Source organism: Phasianus colchicus, chromosome 11, assembly GCF_987193195.1.
Source record: "Phasianus colchicus chromosome 11, bPhaCol1.hap1.1, whole genome shotgun sequence".
NCBI classification, from domain to species: domain Eukaryota; kingdom Metazoa; phylum Chordata; class Aves; order Galliformes; family Phasianidae; genus Phasianus; species Phasianus colchicus.
Window position 1 is genome coordinate 18,484,186 of NC_143446.1, and position 24,903 is coordinate 18,509,088.

At 38.2% G+C, this 24,903-nt stretch overlaps 1 protein-coding gene across 2 annotated transcripts in view; it reads left to right on the plus strand.

Annotated features, from left to right (window-relative positions):
• Positions 1 to 24,903, plus strand: part of CNTN6 (contactin 6) — a 137,467-nt gene that overhangs the window by 34,809 nt on the left and 77,755 nt on the right. The window contains exons 3-4 of one of the 2 annotated variants that reach the window (XM_031605672.2): positions 10,065 to 10,191; positions 17,347 to 17,471. In XM_031605672.2, coding sequence (XP_031461532.2) covers positions 10,065 to 10,191; positions 17,347 to 17,471 — 252 coding nt within the window. Of the gene's footprint in view, positions 1 to 10,064; positions 10,192 to 17,295; positions 17,472 to 24,903 lie in introns of both variants that reach the window. The other variant, XM_090148467.1, reaches the window with a different exon arrangement.

A 24,903-nucleotide genomic window follows, 5' to 3' on the forward strand; every position in this document is an offset into this window, starting at 1 on the left:
AAAACGAAATTGGTAATCAAGTAGGTAGAAGTATAGATATAGATACATTCTTTTATAGAAAAGCATTTCTGGTTGTGGTTTCCCCCTGGAAACATGCATCGGAGGCACAGAGGACAAATCTTACAAACTCTCCCCAAGTGACAGAGCATCCCACGCTCCACTGGCTTGCACTTGGAGTGAGCGCTGCTGGAAACATGAACAGGGACACCCAGGAAAGATGGTTGGGATCCCGTTTGTAAGAGCACAGCACTGAAATGAAGCCATCAAGAAGGAAAAAGTGTAACAGAAGACTTCTCCAGTTGACCATTTTTTCCTCAGGTTTTTAAGCCTGCCTACATCACCAGCTCTGTTTCCCATTCATGCTCCTGGCCCGCAGTGTAGCAGTGGCTGGCGTGGTTCCTCCTGAGCCCTTCCCTTCCCATCTCTGTTCCACAGCAGAGTTTCAGTGCAGCCCTACCAGCCCATGTATATTTTCCCCATTCCGTTGTGTTTTGTTTTGCTATTTGTGCTGTCATTTTGTTGAGAATAGATTAGAGAAAGATCTTTTTTTTTTTTTTCTTGAATGGAAAAGAACAGTGATTTGACAGTGAGACATCCTTGGCTTTCCACACATCAACGATGTTGATATTAGCCTCTTTAAAACAGAGACTAAGGACAAAAATTGTCTGAGAACTCCACTGCTAGCTATTACTTTCCCAAACATGAGCATTTACAAAGTTATGTTTGTTGCTGCTGCTAAATTTTAGGATGCCGTTACTGGAATGGCTTTAACTTCATTTGTATTTGCTCAGAGAAGGATCATCATGAAGATACTAAATAGTCACAGAAGATGATGGCTTCAAATAGTGTCTTTTGGCTGATCTATAATCATTTGCTTTGGCAATTTTATTCAGGAACATTAGCACTGATCACTTATGCTGTGTTCCTAATTATTTCTGAAATATTGTGCTGTTGCTCATGCTGAAATGCATAACGAGCAAAGCAGTAGGTTAGTTTGGAATGCAGTGTTCTAACCAGTTTTTAATCAATGAGTGATAATGATAGCTTGTGTTTTGACTTTTACTGTTTAATTGCCAGTAATAAAGCAAATTTTCATTGATGATATTTAGCAGAGTTCAGTTTCATTTATCTCTGTTTATCCTATTTATTGTAAAAGTGCCTGAAAGCTTTCAGTGCTTGACACAATAGCAAAATACACAGCACAATTATTTTTTTTTTTTTAGGTTGCCCAATATTTTCCACAATAGATGGGTTATGATACCATACCCTTTTGTGGGGAAATAATGCACCTTCCTGTTATCAGCTGGTGTTCAGAATGCACTGAATGTCTCATGGTGGAGCTGCGTCCCATGAAATCCCAACCAGTTGTTTGTGTTTTTTTTTTCTGAAATAGAGGCTTTTTACATCACTATTTCTCTTCTGCTGTTTGTGATACTCAGGATTTTTGTTTGTTTGTTTTTCCTAGAATGCCAAAATAGTAATAGTTAAATATAAGCAACCTAAGGATGAACCAGATCTGCAGGTGATTCTACAGAAGAAAATACTGGTTCATACCAAAGGTGCATCCAACCTATCGAACGGCAGTCAGACAAAAGCAGACTCCTAAAGAAGAGTGAGAGAGCAGAGATGCTCTATAGCTGGAATACTGTATTACTTTCACACTACATACAAAGCAGCACAGAAAAGAATCATTTTATTGGGGACGGTGAACACAGAGCAGAGGAGCATGCCATGCCCTTGCCCTGCACAGCCTGCAGCTGTTCTCAATCTGCATGGCAATACAAGGAGCTAGGAGCAACGTGGAGATCGTTCTGCTTGAGCCCTGAGTGTTGTGACCAGCCAGTTATCAGTATTGAAATTAGAAAGACCTGATATCTAGTTTCATTTTAAGTTCCACGTTTAGTTTCAGTCCACTAAAGTAGTGTCAATTCTGTGACAACAAGCTTATGAGAATCACTCATCACAACACATGTGAGATAATACCTTACTTGATAAATCTAATTTAAATTGGGATCTTCCTTTGGTTTAGAAATGTTATAAACACCTCTTGTATTCCCCCTTAATTACATGTAAGAAAATAAAAACCCTTTTAATCTTGTCTGGCTTGACACTACCTTGATTGTTTAAGATGATTTTTTTCCCCAAGATTTTATTCCCCAATTATCAATCGTTGGCGAGTAGCAGTCTGGGATTCCTTTTTCCTATATTCTGAATAGTTCTGCCATGGTGATAATTTGGGCCAGAAGTATAAATTCTCTCCACATGGCTTTCTTTTATTCTCATCATGCTCTCGATTATTTTTAAGTATTATTCCAGAATATGGACCTTCCTATATGCATACAGAATTGTTTCTGATGTTAAGTTCTTACAGCCAGTTCCTGCCTCATTCATGTCTGCTATTTAAGCCTTGGTGAGAAAAGCTAACATCTATGAAACAGCCTTTTAGTTCCAGTTATTTAAAGTAAATAAGCAGAATTTAAATAACACGTACACACAGCTTAAACATCCACCTCCAATTTAGGTCCCCTATAATGGTGATTGTATCTAGCTTTCTACAAGGTCTGGGAGTCATAATACTGCAAAAAACAAAACACTGCTTCACATTACGACATGTTTCTTATTGAACATAAATGGGAATTACAAAGCATGCCCTCTGGAAACAAAAGAGGAATTGTTGTTTGCTTTAGTACATTCAGGCTACTTGCAAACTCGCCCTTTTCATCATTTCTTTTTCATTCTAATGTGGCTGGATTTTTGCTGCTAAGTATCTGCGTGAAAATTACACAGCTGTCATTGATATCCAGTGGCTCTTGTACACAGAATTGGAACACCAAAGTATTTAGTGAACCGATCATCCTTTACTACACATGATAAAGTCAGAATAGAAGAGCAAAGATGTGTTCTTTCCTCTTTCCTTGCAATATGCTTTTTTTTTTTCTTGTAAGACTCTGTGTACTATGTATGCATTGAAATATAGACTAAATGTAAAGTACATAGCACAGTGTTTTCACACACACAGAGGACTGGAGCTTCAGTTGCACCTACTCTGTTCATTAGGGATTGATTCAATGCCCACTGAAGTTCATGAAAGGCTTTCACTGACTTCAAAGCACTTTGGCTCATAAGTTGACTCTCTAAATAGGAAAAGAAAAAGCTTGATGGGGCATGAAACTATATCTACTGCCAGCCATAAAACTGTTAGCCAAACTTAGCACCCATCAGGCTGCTGAGCGTTTTCTATGCTGGAATTACAATCATGCTGGGGGGAAAAAAAAAAAAAAGAAAAGAAAAAGAAAAGAAAAAAAAAAAAGGACATATTCTTATAAATGCAGTTGTATTTGATTTGTATTTTCCCAACAGATTACCCAAGTCTTTCTGCCATAGGGTTGGAAAGAAGAAAGGTGCCAGGAAAGATTTGTGTAAATGATCTTGAAGGTTTAAAGACTTGGTTGTCTCTGATACTTCAGCCAAGAACGTGGAGAGGGCGGGGAGCAGGGTAATAAAGCATTTCATTCCAAGTCCTTGAAACTGCTCATACAGTTTATCCTATCATAGAAAAAGGAGAAAAGAGAGATGGGCTATTCCTTCCCCAACACATGCTCAGGAGCTGCAGGAAGGAGGTGGAGGAGCAATTCCTTTTTGTTTCTGTCTCCGGAGTCACTGGATGGGAATTAGGGATGCAAGGCAAGATGCTTAATGAAAAGACTGAAACGACTCTGAGCATAAAGTTTGGAAGAAATTTTTCACAGAGCAGTCAGGGTTTTCTCTTTGTTTTTCATGCTGAACATAAGAACTCTGTAGCTTGCTGAGTTGTTATGTACTTTTTGAAGCTAGTGATTCTGTCTCTTACAATTTATACTGTGCATCTGTCAATAGGGGCAATGGAGCTTTAGGGTCATCATCAAAAAAAGTGGAGCTGACCAACACTAGCAGTGGTAAAAATTATCTGAGCTTAATTAATCAAAACAGTAAATCATAGTTAAATTTTTCACCAAAAAAACAGTTGCAGAAACAAAGTGTTGGATTTGTTTAACTGGCAAGATAGTACACGATATAGCTGTTATCTTTTCCTGTATTGTGAATTATTGAATTAAGCCTTCAGTCAGTTTGGCAACAGTGCCAAATGAATATCACAGCAGTACAATGCTGCAAACAGTATCTGTCATTGAATCTAAGTCTCACTTATAGCCGAAATTACAGTGAACAAAGTGCTTGTGCAGTAGATTGGAAAAGGTTCGTTATTATTTATTCATCTTGCCTAGTAACACAAAAACTAATGAAATTTCATTGAGAAGAGTGCACGTCAAGATTACTATACATCATAAAGACACATCCCTCTAACTTCATTGTGGATATTTGTCTCTGTAATTAGATGTCTGTTCCACAATAGTTCTGTATCTGAAGGACATGGCCAAGTTCATGACATAAAACAAATCACCTGCACAAATGAAAAGGCTTCCTTTATCTTGCCTACATCTCGCACGGTAGCACAAAAGCCTTCAGAAAATCTTTCCATAAAGGCCATGAAGTCATGCACTGTTAGCAACTCTAACATCGTTCCTTACCTGCTTTTTATTTTTAATGAAATATTATGTTAATATAGTTCACACATTTCAGTATTTATATTCCCTATAACCATTTGGAGCACAGTGTTTTTACACATATCTAAATCTGTCTCTAACCAAGAGTAGAAATCAGCAGAGCACCATTCAGAGTGCATCAGTTCTGAGCAATTGTACAACACTGTAACTTAAATTTATGGAACAGAATATTTTGGGAATATTTTGCTTTTGAATTGAATGCGGTTAACATCATGTAAATGCAGGGTTATGTTTGATTGCAGTACTCAGTAGGATATTATGAGAGACGTCAAATTTGGCATTTAGAGATCTATCATTAATTATTTTGGAATTAGAAGGCACGCGTCTATTAGACCAAAATGCAGGTGGAGAGTAAATTCACTGCTACCCAATTATATTCAAAAACAGTCTGCTTAAAAGTTAAAGCAATAGTGGTTATCATAATCAAACTGTAAAAAGTGTTTGAAGCTTTAGTTTTGGACAAAACTTTTGTCACTATGTATGGACAAGGCTCATAATTCAAGACAATAGTCATTTTTGCATAATAATTATTTGCTGCGATATATTACAGTCTCATTTCATATGTAAGGTTCTGGCAAATCTGTCAGCTGGCTGTTAGTAATTAATGGCATTTTTGCACATTTATTGTTTGTTTTCACACCCAAGTACCTAAGGAAAATGCAGAGTTGGAATATAACCTGAGAAAGGAGTCGGTGAATATTTTTCAAAGAATAAAGGTCAGGGATATAGGATTGCTTTTAATGTTTCTGTACCATTTGCCAGGGCTGGAGGAGCTGCACGGCTCCTTTCACCTGCTTACACTCACTATTTGTCTGCTGGCCCACAGAGCTTGTATCCCAGATGAAAGGGATGCCTTGCACCATTGGCTGTCATTTTATAGACGGCTTCATAAAGAAAACCTGGGCTTGAGCACCAAGCTTCAATTCATTACTGAGTTTTTCAGACTTCAGCAGGGCCAGGACTTCACCCCGCGTGCCGCCCTGACGCCCACCTTTCTCCCTACATCACAGACAGATAAGTGTCTTTCTGGTTTGGGTGTCTGATAACAGAGACAATGTGGAATTTCACCACTACTCCCAGTTTGACTTTTTCGATAGAAGCTCTAACTTGAAAGGAACCCAGTGTCTCTAGAGCTCTGTACATCAGTGTCTGAAAGGAGAAAACACATGAAAGTTGAAGGCCCTTTGGGAAAATCCTACAGGTTTTAGGTTGCTTCTGCCTGCTCAAACCTGTAACATCTCTTCTAATCTCGTTTCTCTGTGTATAAGTCTCCTGCTTCACTCTCTGATTAAGAACTGAATGAGAGGGAAAGGAGAGTAGCCTGCTTCCCATTACCTGTAATACTGACAAGCTATTTTCCTTTTTCTAGGAATGCTTTCATGGCTCTTTTGTTCCTCTCACTTCTTTTCCCATCTTCTCTTTCAGTGCTGACACGATTCCTTGCACAGACGTGCGTTACTTAAGTTCACACTTTCCTGCTAACAAACAGCATCTCATCCATTACCTCTCATTTTGCATCAGTCATCCTCCTTAAAGTCCTTGAGCTACCAGATCCAAGCTTTGGATGACAAAAATAATCATTCCATTCAGCTTCTGTCAAGATTCAATCAAAAGCCCCAGTGTTATTTGCCAGTAAAGACTCAATCATATTTAAAGACCTGTGAGCTCCATAAATTCCCCCCTCTTCCAATTAAAACTTACTGATGTCTTAAGTTTTGAAGAAAATTAGACAGATTTTGAAGTCATTTTGATTTTTCCTAGTTTTCTCTACTTATGCTGTCATTACAAGGAAGTCTCTAACTCACATGCCCCATCCTTTATACTAGAACTGACAGGTGTTTTACTATCAAGCTGATTTAAAAGAGGCCTCTTAATCAGTTGTCAGCCTTGGCCCATAAAGTCATATTAATGTTTTGGATCAGATATGAGGCTCTATCTCAGGCACATTAAGAAAGATTCATTAGAAACTCACTACCCCTGGAATTTACAGCCTTCCTGGAACTTAATAGCCTGGATAAATTTCTCCTTATCTGGTTTGCTTATGTGAATTATGGCAGTTTTGCATTTAGAAGCTTTTTAGTCTACAAGTTTTACCGTTATTCTGGCCTCCTTTTTCTTACGATCTTCAGTAAGTATACACTAATATATCTGCCTAGGCAGCAGCACAACCCCTCCAAGCCTCCTGCGTGGCTCCAAGCAAACAGAACTACAGAGGTTCGTTTGTCATGCGTATCTTTGGAGAAATCATGGTGGCTTTCAGTGATTCTGGAGAATAGAGGGGAAATATATGGCCATTCTCTACACCAAATGCAAAAGGATGCATCAGGAAATTAGATATGACCGATCTGACCTTTCATATAAATAAGAGATGGACTTAAAGTACACCGTTGGCTCTGAAAGTGCACATCATTTCTCACAAACTTGGTGGTATTCTCTGTTACGGATTAGGAGGCAAGGAAAGGATATTAAAAAAGAAAACAAAATAATAGCATGAAGCCACCTTCACTAAAAGTCACAGACAATATTTCTGTGACAGATGCTGCAGCATGTCTGCCATAAAGGAGCTGTCTGTTAGGGTACATGTAAGCCACGGTTCCTCATTCAATATTGTGTTCTATTAAGGACTCTTAAAGGAGATAGAAGAACTAAGATGTTCAGAAATCTGCAAAAATAGACAAATAAAAAGACTTAACGAGAAATAGAAGAAATTCTGATCTGCTTTACAACCATTTGATTGGGAAACTGCAAAGCAGAGAAGAAAATGACTTGGGCTCTTGAATACGTGCTGGAAGATGTATAACTTTCTGAACAACCTGCAGATACTGTGAGGTACAAAACATTAATTTTTCCTGCAGAAACTTTCTCTAATACCATAGGCTCCTGGAAGAAGAATAAAAAGAAGTGTGAATTTAAACTCTAGGCTGAGCTAAGGGCTGAAATACAAGGCTGAAATTCTTATCTTTAGGTATTGAGTAACCCCACCATTTGCTAACAGCAAGATAATGTAATACCTTGAATATAGTTGAGTTAACGCTTCTTTAATTGGGTTTGCTTCAAATTCTCTGAATGTCCAGTAGTTACAGATAAGTCAGGAAATATTTGGAGCCTACATTAAATTCACATATAGCCTACAAAGTTCAGTGGAATGAGAGAGTTATGGAAATGAATACTTTTTATGTGATTTAGTGCATTTTATGGTCTGTTATGTCACTTATAACATCACATATAATATTCAGCCTTCAAACCACTAGCTCATTTCAGATCTTTTACTAGCCAGACTTTATATCCTAAACAGAAAGGATGTATTTTCTCTTTCTGGCATGTCCATGCTATTTCCTATATAACATGAGATATTCTTAAAAAGAGATGTGCCCAGCCAAACAGCTATTGTGGTATAAAACAAATCAATCTTTCTTGACTGCTACTTTGAATTTTACTCCAGTTCTTTCGAAGGATATTTCTCACAGATAGTGCTCATGAAATCACAGAACTGCGCTGACTTTCTGAGATTCTGAAGGATACACACAGTAAATTGGGTAACAGACATGTGGAAGCGGGTATGAATGTTAAGATGTGTAAAAAACGTTGTGGTTATAAGGTGCCACTCTTCAAGAGGTCAAAAAAGCTTAGGTGTGAAAATTTTTTTGATCATTCAATATTTTTGCAAGATGTTCTTTCTTTTAGATCCAGCAAAGTAGAAAAGTTTGACCACTTCATCAGTAGAAAACTATTTTACTTCTAGCAAAATTCCAGTGTTAACTTTTCAATTTAGTTGAAAATATTTAAGAGATTAAATAAATATTTTTTTTTAATTACATTTAAAAAATAAAACTTCAGATGAATCAAATTATTCAGACAATTCCAGGATGAGGACTCTCAGAAAAGCACCGAGTGCCAGAAAACGATGACAGCTGACAACAGTGCTGATCTGGCTTTTTTATCAGATCTAGAGGAAATACATCGAAGTGGTTGAAAAGTACAAAAGCACTTGAATATGGATACAGCTGAAAGCTGATACAGAGGATCTGATTTTTGACGTGCAGTTGTGCAGTCACTCCTGGCCCTGAAGAAGGCACTTGGGTTGACATGGTGCCAGTGATGAGCTGACCTGGCTGGGGTGAAGCTTGGAGAACTGCCTGGGGCACAAGCTGAGTTAATGCATCAGGACAGCTGCCCGTCTTCAGGGATGCAGGAAGAAACTCTGCTAGTGTCAGCTGGATAAGAGCTATTTGCAGCAGCTTAGAAAATCCTTTAGGGGTTACAGGGCTATAGAGCAAGGAGGTTGCAGTTGGCAACCCATGCTTGCAATAAATCCAGAAGGTGGGGCAAAGCAGGCTGTGAGGAAATATATTGTATGTTCCTTCTCTTGTTAGTGACAAACAGATAAAATAGGTGAATAAAACCAGACATGATTACTGCCAACATTTACGTTGCTTCCAGAACACAACTGAAGAGCTACCAATCTTTAGGTTCACGTCTCTCCCAAGATACCTGCATAACTCTACTACAAACTTTCTGGGTTCCTTGAATTTGTGAAAACTATCTGATAAATAGAGGATGATCCAGTTGCTAAGCTTTACTCAAAGATTAGGGACCATTTCTCTGTTCTCTCACAAATCACTTCACCTCTGTGCAAGTTTTTCTGCAGGAACTGCTGAGACAAACAGGCCTTGCTGCAGCCCACGTCTGTTGTCCCTTTGTGATTTCAAGCCCTAATTAGATTCTGTGGGTCAGCAACAGGAACAGGTTCTAGTGAAAATGCATGATGAATGATCCAACTTTATCTTATGCTACCGCTCTTCTAAAAGAGCCCAAAATTGAGGGAAAAAAATGTAGACCTGAAACGAAGGCAGATATATTATACAAAAGTACTGTTCAACCAAAAATGGTGAAAGACTAAAGAGAAGAAAATGATCTCATGGCCTCACCAACAGGAAGAGGCCAGAGAAGGAAAGCCAGGGCCAGCACCGTATGACATACCTTCCATCCCAGAAGCTCTGCCAGTCTGCAAGGGGTGCTCAGTATCCCTCTCTGTGTTCTCACAGAGCAGAAGAACCTTAAACAAGGAGCACTGCACCAGCTGAGGAGGGAGATACAAGCTGCAAACACATAGAGTCAGAACACCATCCATTTCTGCTTCCAGTCTCAATCTGAGCCATATGTATGAGGTAGATGCAGAAGATTTAGTAGATGGCTGTATAATTTCCATAGAAGACATGCAGAGAAGGTGGTTTTCACTGTCACTTGCTTAATAAATCAGCTACACCTGGGATATGTGATTTTATTATCAATCAGGCTTGAAATATTTCCTCCTTAATGGCAAAATGTCTGGAGGTGTTCTCTCTGCTGAATATAATAGCAGATCTTAACTTTTGACCAAAAGGAAGAGACACCAAAGGACACTTTTATGTGTAAGGACATGCTAAAGTTGTCTAATCTTAAATTATTGTTTTTGTTTTGCAGGGGAAGAAACACTACATGGTCCTATTTTCATCCAAGAGCCATATGATATCACTTATTCTATGGGCTCTGTGAATCCAGAAGTCCTACTGAACTGTACAGCTAAAGGATATCCCCTCCCCAGCTACAGGTGAAGTCAACTTTGGAAAAGTATAATCTCACTGTAGATCTTTTAACCATGTTTTTAATCAGAAATAGACTTCAATGCATGGCAAATTCTCAAGGCAAGCCAGGTGGTAGCAGGAAATCTTGACCCCGCAGCCACGTTTTGAGGCTGGGTTTACTGCTTTTCCTTGGGACTGCTCATCTGCACTTGAAATTGAAATAAGTTCACATTTGTTGCTTTTATTTCAGAAAGAAAACGTATATATATAAAATTATATAGGCACAACATCTCATAATTTGAAGCCTACTTCAAAAGAACATCTGAGGGGAAGAGGAAGAAAATGGTGAAAATTTAAAAGCTACTAGGGTAAAGAAAATGAAAGGAAAATATTTTTGCTAGTCTACTGTTAAGAAAATTGACAGAGGAAAATAAAGCCTAGCACTGAAAATTGTCCCCAAAGTATTTTAAAACCTACAAAATTACTTCTGAATCCACAGAATAGCTGTGAAAAATGGGAAAATGGAGATGCTGTGCATCTGTATTTGCTAAAACTTTCTGCACATCTATAAATGCTATGAAAGCAAAAGAGCAACATCCTTGCCCATTCCTAATTCTGAGATTTCATGTATATATTTATAGTGTTTATCTAGAGAAACAGCAAGGCACAGCTCTGATATCTAGCTTACAACACTCCGTAGACTCACTTAATATAACCTTGGTACATAGGAATGTTTGTTTATTCAATAACTATGGACTCATCACTTAAAATGTAGCTTGACGCACCAAGGGTTTTCAAGCCTGAGTCTAATAACAGGAAAATATGGATGTATGGAAAAGAAAGGACAGTGCTTTCTTCAGAAAAGAAGAGTAAACTAATGGATTGGGAAAAGGAAAGTGAAAAACAAGAACCAATTCATTCAGGATGTGAGAGAAAATTGTATGTCCTACCAAATACTTAGGCACTGCTCCACTACTCCTTCTATAGCTTTTAATTGCTCACCAAAAAGTTTTCCCTGTATGGTACCACCACTAATTATGAAGTTGGCTTTTGTGCTTCATGTATTAGGTTGTTTCCAAATATTGTGCTGGTAAAGAAATACTTTATCACGTTTTCCCAATGCTACTTCTCTTTGTATGAGAAGAAATCCTCATCCACATTCATTTTTGCAGTTTTCAACACTATCATCCTTTGTTTCATGTCATCTGTCCATTTCATATCCAGTTATATAGGCAGCTTCCTCAGTGAGATGTAGAAGTTATTAATTTGTGCGCTGTATCCAAAGACTTCAAGCACCCACAGTCAGTAGTAACAGTAGATTTCATTAGGTGGGTGAGCTGTGATGTCTCCTCTCATCAGGCATCCAAAATTCCTATTTCCCTTCATTTTCTTTTGCTGTCTGTCCTCTAATTAATTCATTTTTTTCCTTTGCCTCAGTTGCTCTGGTAAGACCAGATCAACCTCTGGGATCCTGACCCATCTAGGTCAATTGGAAGTTATCAGACCATTACTGCCGCTACAACAACTTGGGAGTTTTTTTTTTTACCAGGACTTGAAAGGAACAGGAAGTCTTCAGCACATTTCTTTGATTTCAGTAGAGCTAATGTCAGTTTTATCAGATAAGGATTGAGCTCATATATTTGAAGTTCCAACAATTTTAGACAAATCAAGCACAGTATGAAATTTTAATAATATCCTTTGCTGAGTGATAGAAAAGAACAGCAAGGACTACAGCAAGACTTGATTCATACATATAAGAGCACTACAGTAGGAATAAAGTTAAGCCTAAACTGATTTGCTATTTAGGAACTATTTGCATAAATAAATATCCTGATTAGAACCTTTCCTTTAAAGAAAAATGCTTAGCATTTCCTGAAAATCTTATTTTTTATGTACTATATTACATTCTTCATAAAGGCTCATGAAATATATTGATGACCTTTTGCAACTTCGTTTCAAAATCCCACGTGTTGGGAAACCACAATGCAAGAATGGCATAGGGTTGAATCAGGCCTAAGGACAGAAAGAGAGACACTGATTGCCTCTCCTGGAAATAACAGCAAACATAGATCAGATTACTAAGGAAACAAAAATAGAGGAACATCCGAATTTTTTTGTGCATATGTTGGGAAATCTAGATAAATATCCTGTTAAATACCATCCTGTAATCTATTATGATGTCTTCTGTGCAAAGTGTTTCTACTGTCAGGTACGTTATGAGGTACAGCTCTTCCTCTGTGTGATATCAGTGGTAAATACAACCTTTCAAATTACATTTATAATTTTGTGTACTGGACTGTTTTATTACAGTTGATCACAGGCTTATCAGCTACCCTAAGAAATGAATTTTACCTTTTTTTTCCTGCTTACAGGTTATCCATGCACATTTCACCGCTCTTCCACATTTTTGTTCCATTAAGTCATTCCATTTAATAGAGCTAGCTTTCCTCCACACTGCAGAAAAGGAGAGATGGTGCCTGGAGCTTGCCAAGCTCATATTTTCTGCAATATTTTGACATTTCCTGTTTGTGTTCAGGTGATTAGTTCTAACTCGCCACATTTTTTCTGAACTTAGGTTCAGAAGTACCTGAGTTCAGGTTCTGAGTAACGTAAACTAATATTTTCACAAAAGTTTGAAAGCAAGTTTTTTGGGTTTTCCTCCTCCAGATCTACACAGAGAGCAATCAGCTGTACAAGAAAATAAAAAATCCAAGGACGGCTTCGATTAATTATAGAACAACATTTCAGTACTTCAGTGTAACTTTGAACGAGGCAGTAAAATAAGATAAAGAGAAATAAGATAAAGAGTTTCAAATTCAATCCAAGTCAAAGCGCCCCACAACAGAACTGTAACAGTCAAATAAAAGCAAAGAAGCCATAGCAGAAAGACTACAGTGATTGCAAATATCATAAAAGATATTTATAGAAATTGCACGGGATTGTAGAGTTATTCCTGGTAACTCTGGGCTTATTTTTATCTTACCATAATCTTGAAGAACCAATTCCCACCCTGTGGTGTGCTTGTTGAGCCAAATGCTGTCCCTTCACTCATTGCTTCAACACTGAAATAGAACTAAAAATTTCTACAACCTCTATTTTCTGATTCAGCCAATGGTTTTTAAACTGTATATTATATATTTGGCCTCTATGGAAACTATGAAAATCCAACTACTTTTCAGGAGACTTAGCAAGGCACATTCTGTTAGAATGAAATTAACTTCAGGAACATAGAACACTTAATGAATACTTAAAAAATAAGTACTTTTGTTATAAGAGTATCCTGAGAAGATTATTAGAAGAATCATGGATGTATATTTTCATGCTGTATATGTGTTTTTATTTCATTTTTACATTGTTTTATGCAAACTAAAATTGGGTACTGTCGATTTATTTTTACATTGGTTACTTAATTGTTCTCACTAGTTCTCAGTTGAGAAATGCACATAAGATCCATTCAGTAATGAATCAAGTGGTAATAGAGGAAAATAACTCAGAAGTGGGGATAAATCAGAAGTCCCAAATAAGCTTTGTGATTCTAGGGGAAGATGCTGCTAAGGCTTCAGGACAGGCAAAGATTGGATGAAATAGAGCAGGGTAGAGATAAGGTAGAGATAGGAAGCTTGCAACCTTACCCAAAGCTCACTGAAATGAATGGAAGTACCATTGATTCTAAAATTCAGGTATTTTGAAGTTCTGTAAGAACACAGGGCAGAGTAAGTGGAGCAATCAGTCTGCAGATTGATTCTATCCCACTCCGTGTCCCCCTTTTGAAGACAAGGTTCTCATACTTTTGGGATCTTGGTTGTTGTCTGCTTACTACAGAAACTCTCTTCAGTTGGTAAAACAAAGGAAAACAAGCAGAATCTTTTAAGCCCACATAGAAGGATTTTCCTTTATTAAGTACTACTCTCAACAATCCTTCTTGATTTCCAAAAGCTTCTGATGTGCTTTCCTCTCCCTTATTTTTACCGAAAATAATTCTGTTTGAAATGATCAGGTCAGAAACGATCTTTCTATTGTTCCTAGGGAGAGAATGAGCTATGCCTCCCCATGTCAGTCAGCTTAAGGTAAATATTTTTTCCTCAAAGCAGAGCTCCACCAAGCATTAAGATAATAATTTGAGGGATCTGACTTAACAATCCCCATAGAGATTACTCTATCAAAGGAGTATTTCCACCTCAATAAAAAATCTGATTTAGATATCTGTTTTTGTTGATGTGCACAAAACAGCGTGGAGGTGTAATGATCAGAAGAAAAAGACAAGAAAAGCAGATTAATGAAAGATTACATTTGAATATTTGCACATTGTCTAAAAAGAATCTTATCAATGAATGAAGCCATTCCTTAATGGCTTCAACAAGCCCACACTGATTGTTTTACAAAAACTGATGCACCTTGAAATTTCATTTTCATTACACAGAATTTCATTTCCATTGCATAGAATTGTATTGCTCAGAAAATATAATCCCATGTCAAAAAAACATTTTTTTACAACTAAAATAACAAAGATCATAGGTTACCAAATTTGTCTCACTGAAGCAGATTTCATTCTCGGAAGAATGTTGGCATTGTGGTACATTCAAATATCAGGATAAATTGATAATAGAACAATTTAAGAAAGGAGAACAAGAGAAATCAGACTATCACTTGAGATCTTTAAATCAAGATGGGATGAATGGGGTGGTGCTCCATTTATACGCTTCTGAAACAGTTAATTCAATGAGGGATTTATTGGGAATGTTTTATGACTGTTTCAAAAAGTGGGATTTTAAAACAGAAAGAACATGACAATCAATTCTATTAATTCATAAAACACATAGAGCATATTTTTACTGTTGTTTTTTAATACCTAGACTGGGATTTGAGAAGTCATATATTCCCAGCAAACTACTGAATTCAAAATAGAGCACATTTTAAACAGTTTAGATTCTGTAACGATTGGTCCAGGATGCATTTAATTGATTGAAAGTATTTTGCAATAGTAGCATGAAAAATCTCAAGAAAATACATAGGCAACCTATGCCTTAACATGAACCCGTTAAAATTCTCTTCAAATAATTCTTCAAAGAATTTTTTTTCTGTGTTTTAGACCCCATACTGCAGAACGCAGAAAGCCATTAAATTGTTGCCTATCACATGAATTCATTAATTCTGTTCTTTTAATGATGTAAACATATTAATTAGGAAAAAGCCCACTCCGGGAGATGAACCCCTGATCTATATGCACAGTTTAATAATCATTGTACCATGGTGATTAGAATGATTATTGGGATACTGTGAAGAATTCATTTGCGACAACTAAGCCAACAACTTTGCATGTGTTTTGAAAAACAATTATAGAGCTTAATTGGGAGCCATGTAATGATGACAGCAGTTATTTCAGTGATTGATTCAGAAATTAAAGAGAAATGGCAAACTAAATACCAGAATATCCCATCTTAGAGAACTGAAAACATAGAGAGCATGCATTGTATGCAAATTCTGAAATGCTGCAAAATCCTCCCACTGCTTTATAAAAGAGGCACACGGAGGGGCACTGGCTGAGATTTTTCTCTTCTTGGGGAGAAAAAGAAAGAAATAAAAGCAGACACAAATAAAAGAAACCAAAAAAGCAACAATAATCCAGGCCAACTAGGGGAAAACATTAACAAACAAACAAACAAACAAAGGAATAAGAAGTTGTACACAAGGGTAAAAAATCAGCTGCAGTTGGTAGAAAGAATTACCCATATTCCAATACTGCTTCTAAATTTCTTAATGCACTCATGAAAGAGGAAGCAGTAATTGGCAGACCTGAAAAATTGTTTAATTGGAATTTGTTCATTTAGAATTTGTTTTGTTAGAATTTGTAAACAGAAGACAACTGATTTCCCATTTTAATCAGTTATTTTTTTGTCTTTGAAAACAAGTGCCCAATTCAGAGGTCAAGATCTTTGCTTCCTCTACACAAGTTCATCAGGATTGCCATTGGAACACAGCAGTGCTTTTCCATCTGATGAAGTGGCCACCTGCACAGTCTGACTGTGTTGAGAAAGGTCTCTGATTGCGAGGAGCAAAGCACTGTGCTGTGTACCCAGGTCAGATCTTCCACCACTATAGTTATAATGCAAGTTTGCTTCAAGTTGTTAACTGTGCAGACAAGTCTGCCATGCTTCCCTGTCTGTATGTAAATTCATCTCTGTACAGAAAAAGAAATAAACACACATTTTTTCCACTATGATCCTTCTGACAGGTAACTAGGAGACAATTCTGCTCCTCTATGGACACTTCTGTGGTCTTTGCATCCTACAGAGGGGCCAGCATCACACTCTTGTAGGCCAACAGCACTGACACGGGCTGAAGACATGCTATCAAATTAGGATTAAAAAATACTTGGTTATGGAGCATTAGGGCTGCTCACAACATAAAACGTGGCACAAACATGCTCAAAGCTTGCAGACCTCAGTGACTGAGGACCTTTATTTTTCCTTTGGGCAAAGAGAGGTCAGCCCTTACAGAAATAATGGTAAAGCCACATTTTTTTAATAAACGGATAATTATTTTCTTTGTAAGATAATCATTTTTACATTTGTAATGTTGCAGACACCATCCATTTTCTACTTAACGCTGAGACAAATCAAGTTTTGTAATCATCATTAAACTATCCATCTTAAATTTGCAGCAAGAAAACTTCTGCTTGTTTTCCTCTGTGCTCTGAAGTGTAATCCTTCCTGACTTATATCTCCACATCGTTTCTGTAACCAAATTTATGACATCATTTGTAAAGACCATAAAACATATTTGGGTACCACTTATGTCCTAAAAAATATGGTAGCTTCAGTGAAGGAATATGCCATAATATCAGTCTGATGGGTAACTTAGTTTCTATAATTGAGTTATAATTACTTTTTGTAGACATTTGGATGAACACTGGTGACTAGCACAAAAGCAGTAAAGATTTTTTCTCAAAGGACAGAATTATTGACATGATCAAGATTGATATAAGCAGCAGTCTTGTGTGAAAAATGATATAATTTTCTGATATTTAACTACATTTTTATCATTACAGGTGTGCTACAGCACGCTACTTAAGATAAATATGAATAGGCTCTGTAAATTATAAGCATAATTTGATTTTTTTCCCCTCAAAGGTGGAAGCAAAATGGCACAGATATTGATCTTACCATGAGTTATCACTACAGGTTGGTTGGAGGCAGCTTGGCAATCAATAACCCACGTAAAAAACAGGATATTGGAACATACCAGTGTTTGGCCACAAATTCATTTGGAACAATTCTGAGCAGGAAGGCAAAGCTTGAATTTGCATGTAAGTTGGGAAGATCATATTTATTAGAGCATTATTAATTTTGTGCATGAATGGTAATATATTGGATAATTAAAGAATCGTTGATGATTCTGTTCAAAAGGTTTGGCCTAGTTCAGCAGTGCTTATTCTTTAAAAAAATCATTTCTAGTAAATGTTATTAACAAAACCAGACATCTGATGGCTGCTAGCCCTCAGGAACAAGAGTAACTTTTAGAAAATTGAAAGCTAAAGAAAGATGAATGCAGTTATTTTCACTTAGAGGTGTTCCCACTTTTTTAAGACTGGTTTCTGTGCTGCATTGCAGGTAAGAACAGTTGTGTGGGGGGAATGTGTCTGAAAGCTAGGCTGAGCATGAGGAGGTCCATAAGGAAGGGTACAAAACACTGTTCCCCTAATTGCCACACTGACATTTTGTTGTATTAACAGAGTAGGATTCTTTCCCCTTCCACCGCATGCAAAGTGATGCTGCTAGGCTCTGCAGCGTGTCGTATTTCAGCTCAGTTGGACAGAGCACGTATGCTGTCTTGAGCCAGTTTACATCTTATTTCAGCCTTGCTCCCCATTTCACTTCCTCACAATTTCACAACCTTTTCTGCACCGCTTACGTGTGGTGACTGAGTTGTGTTGATGCCCTGGGGAAACAAAGCTAAAGAAAACAACAAATAAATAAATAAATAACCCACCTCTGAAAAAAACGGATATTGCTTCCACTCCGATTTCTTCAGTATCAAAGTCTGAGCTATCTGTTGCTGGGAGAAAGCAATTGTTTTCAACCTCATTAATAAAACATGTGCCGAAAGCCAACCTTGTGCCGCTATTTCAGACACCAGAAAATGTATTAATTATTAATCTTCTTCCATTACTCATAGCAAATCTCGTGTCACAGGGGTTATACAAAGGAGACATTAGAGGTCAGGATGGTTCACAGACTCTCTTTTGGTAGAGCAGATCAAATGGTATATCACTAGAGTCTTGTTTAATAATGTTTTACCCTGAATTTCTCAAAGAGCTTTTGATTCCCAGAAGCTGGTCAGATGGAAAGCAAAATTTTGATTCATTACTTTTTCCACTTTTTCTGAAGCATCTTTGTAAGCCACTTCTCTATATGGGAAATGATTTTGAGGCTTGAAGATAAGAAGTGTTTAGTGACAGAACAAATCCTGTTTTAGTTCTAAAGAAGAATGGGTGGCCTCAGGATTAACTGTAGAATCTGTAACCCACAAGGAAACATGAGAGGTCAGGAAGGAGTGGGGAAAAGACTTAAAGAGAAGGAACACCTTCACATGAAGACTCAAAGGACAAAAAAAAAAAAAAAGAAAGAAATCTTAAAAAAAAAAAAAAGGAATATCCAGGAAAAGTGGAAGATGAAAAGGCTCTGGTCATTGGTCAGCATCTCACATTCCTCACTAATTTCCAAAGTTCTTTTGGAAAAATCTGTCCCTGACTCAAACTCCTAGAAGCACTTTGGTTTGCCTGTGGATTTCTAGCCACCCTGAGGCAAAGTGTATTCCAACATCATTCAATCAATGCTCCTGAGCAACTAGAGAAACTCTTTGCTAGAAAATGGACTTTGTCAGTGGCCTTAAGTATTTTCAGCTGTTAAAGACAACTTCTTTAATAGTCCATGCTGGTGAAGCATTCCCTCTGAAGCACATAACTCCCTACTATCTCAGTGTCTCAAGCCAATACAGGACAGTCAGATGGGCTAAATATCAAGCAGTTCCTTTTCTTAGGCTCCATGTTCCCACCAAGACTCTTCCCAAAGTTACTGCAGGGAGCAGTTCACAACAAAATGGGGTCTCATTTGTCCATGGCAGCAGACAAAACTACAGCTCCCATCCTGCTTTGATCCTCTAGCTGCATAGCAGTAAAAATATCCCATTTCCAAGAAGGATGTAATTTTTCCATTGCCAGAAACAGAAGTGTTCATCCTTTCCCATATCAAAGAAATAGGACAGATAAATTAAAATGCCATTTACATTTGCAAACCAAAGTATACAGAAAAATGCTTCAGTTCAGTGATACCACTTTGAAAGTATGAGTCTTTATATGTCTTACAAGAGAAAAAAGAACACAGTACATAGAAAATGCTAAAATGACCTGATAACAATAATAGTGGAACGAATTACCTTGTAACAGTTACTTCACAGTTAACATTTCCCTGTTTCTTATTTTCATGTTGACATCCAATTTACATGTTTGCTTCACCCAGTACTACAGATTACATCTTAAAACCTGGGCAGGCAGGCATGTTGTTGTTATGACACTTCCATTCAGTACCAAACAAAATGGGACTCTTCCTTGAATGGGACTGGCATGTTACAGCAGTCACCATGATAAATAATTGAATCAAGCCTATTATCTGGGTAACAGCATTTATGCATTTGTCTTCTCAGTACAAGGTAACTTTGAGTTGGAGTTTGAATTAATGATACCTTTGGAAACCTATTGTACATCTCAATATGTGAAAAATACTTTTTCCTTTCTTCAAGATAGCAAGCTCTCTGAGAAGCAAAATAAATGCTGTATGAGATTAGAAATACGTCTTCAGATTCAGCTAGAGTTTCATGCTTATCCTCTATTAAAAACAGAGCTGTCAAATGAAAGCTGCAGGAGGAATATTGTACAGAAGGAAGTGGCATAGATTATTAAAGCTACAGGCTGAAAATGAGAGACAGCACCAGCGAGAGAGAGCAGAGCAGGAGCACATAAATGCATTTGCAGGATGCATAGCATGGCAGCCCTGTGTTATTCGTACTTCCCGGTGAAGGTTTGTTTTGTCATAAATAAAGTTGAAAGCTCCCTATAAATCCTGTGCATCTCCAGCTACCCAAGCAGTACATTTTGAAAAGCTAAATGTGTGTCCTGCAAGCAGTGAAGTTGGTGATTTAGATCTGCAGGCTGGATAAGAAACATGGATGTCAAAGCCCAGTTTGTGAAGCCAGAGCCGGGCAGGCACTGAAGCCTCCCCCAGATGTGCTCCCAAGTCACAACCACCACCTGCACTGTGCTTTTCCATCTCCACACTTGTAACTGGAATCCAACACAAGGGCACCAGTGGAGCTTCAACTCAGAGTAAAAGAGAGGGCGAAGACAACCAAGCTGTACCTGCATGTATACTGATGACAGCATAAATCTGTTCTTATTTATGTAGGTCTTCTAAATTGCATTTCACACCTTAATAAAAAGACAAACAAACCTGTTACAGAGAACTGCTTAAATACTGCTGCAACCAGAATTGTATTGCAGGCACACAGGGGATTTGTTTTAATTATTTCATCAGTTTTAAGTAAAAGTAACTGTATGCAAGCAATTGGTCTTGAGGGAAATCTCCATAACTAGTTGCAGTGAAACAGACAGTCCTGGCCAGTTAGTAACTCTTTTAGTTCTCATATGTGTCTGTGATAGAGACATTAAGAGATGGATAGCAGGAGTAAGAAGTGCAATTGAACAAACTAGAAAAACTGTACTCTCCCATGAGAAAGAATCGTATGTGAACCTGATCCATAAGTATTCCAGACATAAGCCCAGAAAACTCAGTACTTATTGAAAACATTTGGTTGGCTGGGGATCTTAAATGAGATTCTCGGTCCCATTGTTCTAGTATTGCTGGTAGGCTGTTGTGATGATTGCAGCTTTCTCAGACCTCAGGTCTCATTAATTAAACATGAATTCTGAGAAACAATGACAACAATTTAAATTCATGAATAGGTTTAGTCATTTTGTCCTGAATAACACAGGACAGTAGACCTCTTATAAACATTTTTTTTTTCCCAGTGCTATGGAGTAAGGAAGGATTGTTCCTTGACATTTTTGGGATGCAGTCATACTGTCGTGGCTTTCAGTGGAGCGGTCAGGGGTTTTGCTTTTGCCTTTTTCTAAGTAGTGTTTTTCTAAGAACATACATCCTCCCTCCTCTTGGCCAGTGAGGACAATGTTCAGGGCAGCATGAATGAGAGTGATGGTTTTGGAGCACTTGGAAGAAACCTGGAGATCCCAAGTGCCTTTTATCAGATAGACAAATGATGACACGGTTTTGCTGAAATCACAAATTGAAGAGGCAATAATTCCTCCTGGACAGAGTATTTCCATTCTGAGAAGAAAAATAATAATCTGTTGGTAGTATTTAACCATTTTAGGGGAAAGATTAAAAGCAATCAAGTCCGTTTAGTCTTTGCTAGATTGTGACAGTCTGAAGCATTTGCAAAGCCGTTTTAGAGTGACTGTCTGTGAGATGCTCAGCTAGCATGAAAGCCCACTTTTCATCTGATTACTTCATCATGTTATTTACCTTTGACTGCACACAAATTACACAAACATCGCAAAGCAATACAGCATGTCTCAAAATGTCATAACCCTTTTTACTTGTAGCATATGCTTTGAAATAGAAAATGGAAAAATCAATGCACTTAAATCAGATCAGATAGTCTGAATTTGCAAAGTCTGCACAAGCATGGATTCTAGTCTAAATAGCACACACTATTCTGCATTGGCTGTACCTCAGTATTGTGTGTGCCCAGAAATCCCCCTGTAACAACTGTATTTGATTAGAAGGTGTGCAAGATGTTGTAACTACCACCCTGAGCAAAGCTGTCTCAATCCTTAAGCTGAGTGTTAATTCATCAGCCCAAGCAGGGCTGCCATGCTGATGGGGCTGCCTCGCAGCTCGTGCTGAACAGTGAGCACTGCAACTTCTTTCTGATTCAGAAGGAGCTGTGTGCTCCTCAACGTAGCACTGAGAAGTGGGGCAGGGATGGCAAACTGCTCACTGAACAACTTCTTCCTGATGTACTGCGTTCCCCTGTCCTCTCTAGGGACACCCCAAAAGCCAAGTAATACAACTTACCTCTCAGTCTTGAAAGTCTGCCTTACACATACTGCAGAAACACATCTTGACTTGCAGATGTGTGGACAGAGAGAGAGCAGTGGTTCACCCAGCCCTCCCAATGGCCCTGGCAACACCACACAATCCGCATCTTTCTGTGGGCAGGTGAGAATAAAATGCAGCTTGCAGTAGCAATGATCCTGTCTGGAGGATGGAAATGCTACTGTCATCCCTCCTGTCTAAATAGGCTTACAGCTCAAAATTGCCTTCTGGGCTCCTAACCAGTCAAACAGTGCAACACAGCTACAGCAGCAGCATTTGCTTTTCCCTTTGTACAGGCAGGTGGAGAGCAAGCTTCTGAATAAAATGAATCATACTAAGTATACCATCAGATTATTACTTGGAAATACATCCCATATTTTCTCAGAACTCAGCCTGGAGTAAAAACAAACTGAACTTTCATTTATCAGCTCTGATTGCTATGGACACTTTGTGCCAGTTCTCCAACATTCACTGCAGCAGCTCTGCACCAAGGCCTTTGCCTTAATGGATGCTCTCCATGGAGCAGACCAAGCAACCTCAGGCTTTCTTTTATCTTTTTTTTTTTTTTTTCCCTCCTCCTCCTCAAGTCTGCACAAAATTAGGAAAGACATGATGGGATCCTGCCATGCTTTGCTTCAAAATGGGTTGATGTACTGCTCCAGCCACCTTGAATCCAAGCATTGTGTTTCCTTAAGAGGTTGCTTTAAGCAAAATTCTTGCGGAGAACTGACTATAACTGATGCAGCATCCTTGCACAAAGACCAAAAACCAGACCAGACCTCGCTGTGTTCATCTGTTTGTCTGCTAAGATTTCCAGTATTTATTCTTCACAGCATTCTATGCACACTCAGACTCAAAGAGTCATCAGCCGCCCTTCAGCAGTGATGAAGCAGGAGCCTGGGACACGTTCCCCTGCTTGCTGACAGGATCAGGCAGGCTAATGATAGCATTTCTGTTCTAAAGCTCAGATACTACAAGAATAGGATTATGCAAACATCCGGATGTTCCTGAAGACACAAAGAACACCTTGTAATCTTAAAACCAGAAGATAAGGAGATGTCTACATAGTAGAGGGCTTTTATTTTGTCAGATGTTTCCCAAAGGTTCGAGTCCTGTGTGTTCCCAGAGCCCATCTCGAGGGAATCAACATCACACACAGTCACATCCTCCCCTTTCTTGTTAAACACTTGAACCAGAGTTGATGGCAGCAACATTCTGCTTTCATTTGATGGCACCAGACCAGGCAGCATCACAGACCCGAGATGCATTTTTTCCTCTCAAATGCTTTTAAACTCATCTCTCTCAGTGAGTCTAACCACCATTCAAGGCTATGCTGTATCAGTACACTTTGTTAAACCTCTTTCATCCTATCAGGTTGAGTTGCACCAGTGTCTAATTTTTAGTTCCTTAAACTTCTATTATACCTGGCTCTCACTCCTTTCATACAAGAATTTTTTTATCTTTAAAATGGAGACATCCATTACAGAGATGTTGGAAGGAGCTTTACAGGCATAAGGCTACTCAGATAAAGTAGTAATATGGAATGCATAAGTATTTGAAGATTATCTTTTAGTTATATATTTCTCACTATTCTGCGGTTCCTATAAAAGTGGTTATCCTAAATCAGCCCACTGCAAGTTGTATTGGAAAAGCAATATATGTGATTGAGATGTGGTTGGGAAAAAAAGCAGTGGCGGGTCCCAAAGATGTTAGATTCTGATTAATAAAATTTAATATTTTTGAAGGATAAAACCAGTCTGTACTTGCAGTCTGGGTGATTTTCTTTTTATCTGCCCTACTTCCATTGCACATGATATGACTTAAATTCCAATAAGTTATTGAATGAAACATTCATAGTGTCCGCATCAACTCCCTCATTCTTCAGTCTGACAATAAATAAATAAATAAATAAATAAATTAGAGATTGAAGCTTGAGAGAACAAGAATATACGTATTAAATTGTTTGGAATGACTGACTAAAAGCAATGTAATTAATTTACTAGTTATTTTTATGATGAAGGTCGATCCTGTCTAATACAGAAGTTTTAAGGCACATGATGAAAGAAGCCAATGTTGGATATAGTCAGCACCTCTGCCATGAGGTGGATGGACACAGGGGGCCCAGGCCACCCCCGGTGTGGGTCAGTCAAAGCAGCACAGCTCTGTCAGGGAGAAATCTGGCCCATGAGATTTACACTGGAGAGAGAAATCTGTTTTTAAGAGCACTCCAATCTGGAGAAAACTCACGCAGACGGCGAAGTGACTCTGTGATGACAGGTGACAAATGAACTCTGCTGTGACAAGTGAGTAAACTGTTTGCGAATAAAATATTAAAAAATGAATTTCTTATGTCCCCCTCCCTTTGAGAGGGCCGGATCCTCCACCGTGCCTCCAGCCTGTAGCTGGAGTTTAGCGTAAGAGCCCTAAGGCTGCAGCAACACTTACTGCTCTGTGCGATGCCTGTGTTCAGATCAAAAGAAAGCTTGAATATTTTATGCTGCTAAATCTCTAAAAGGGGAAAAAATAACAAAAAGCAGATGTAGACCAGCAGCACAGCTTCATGGC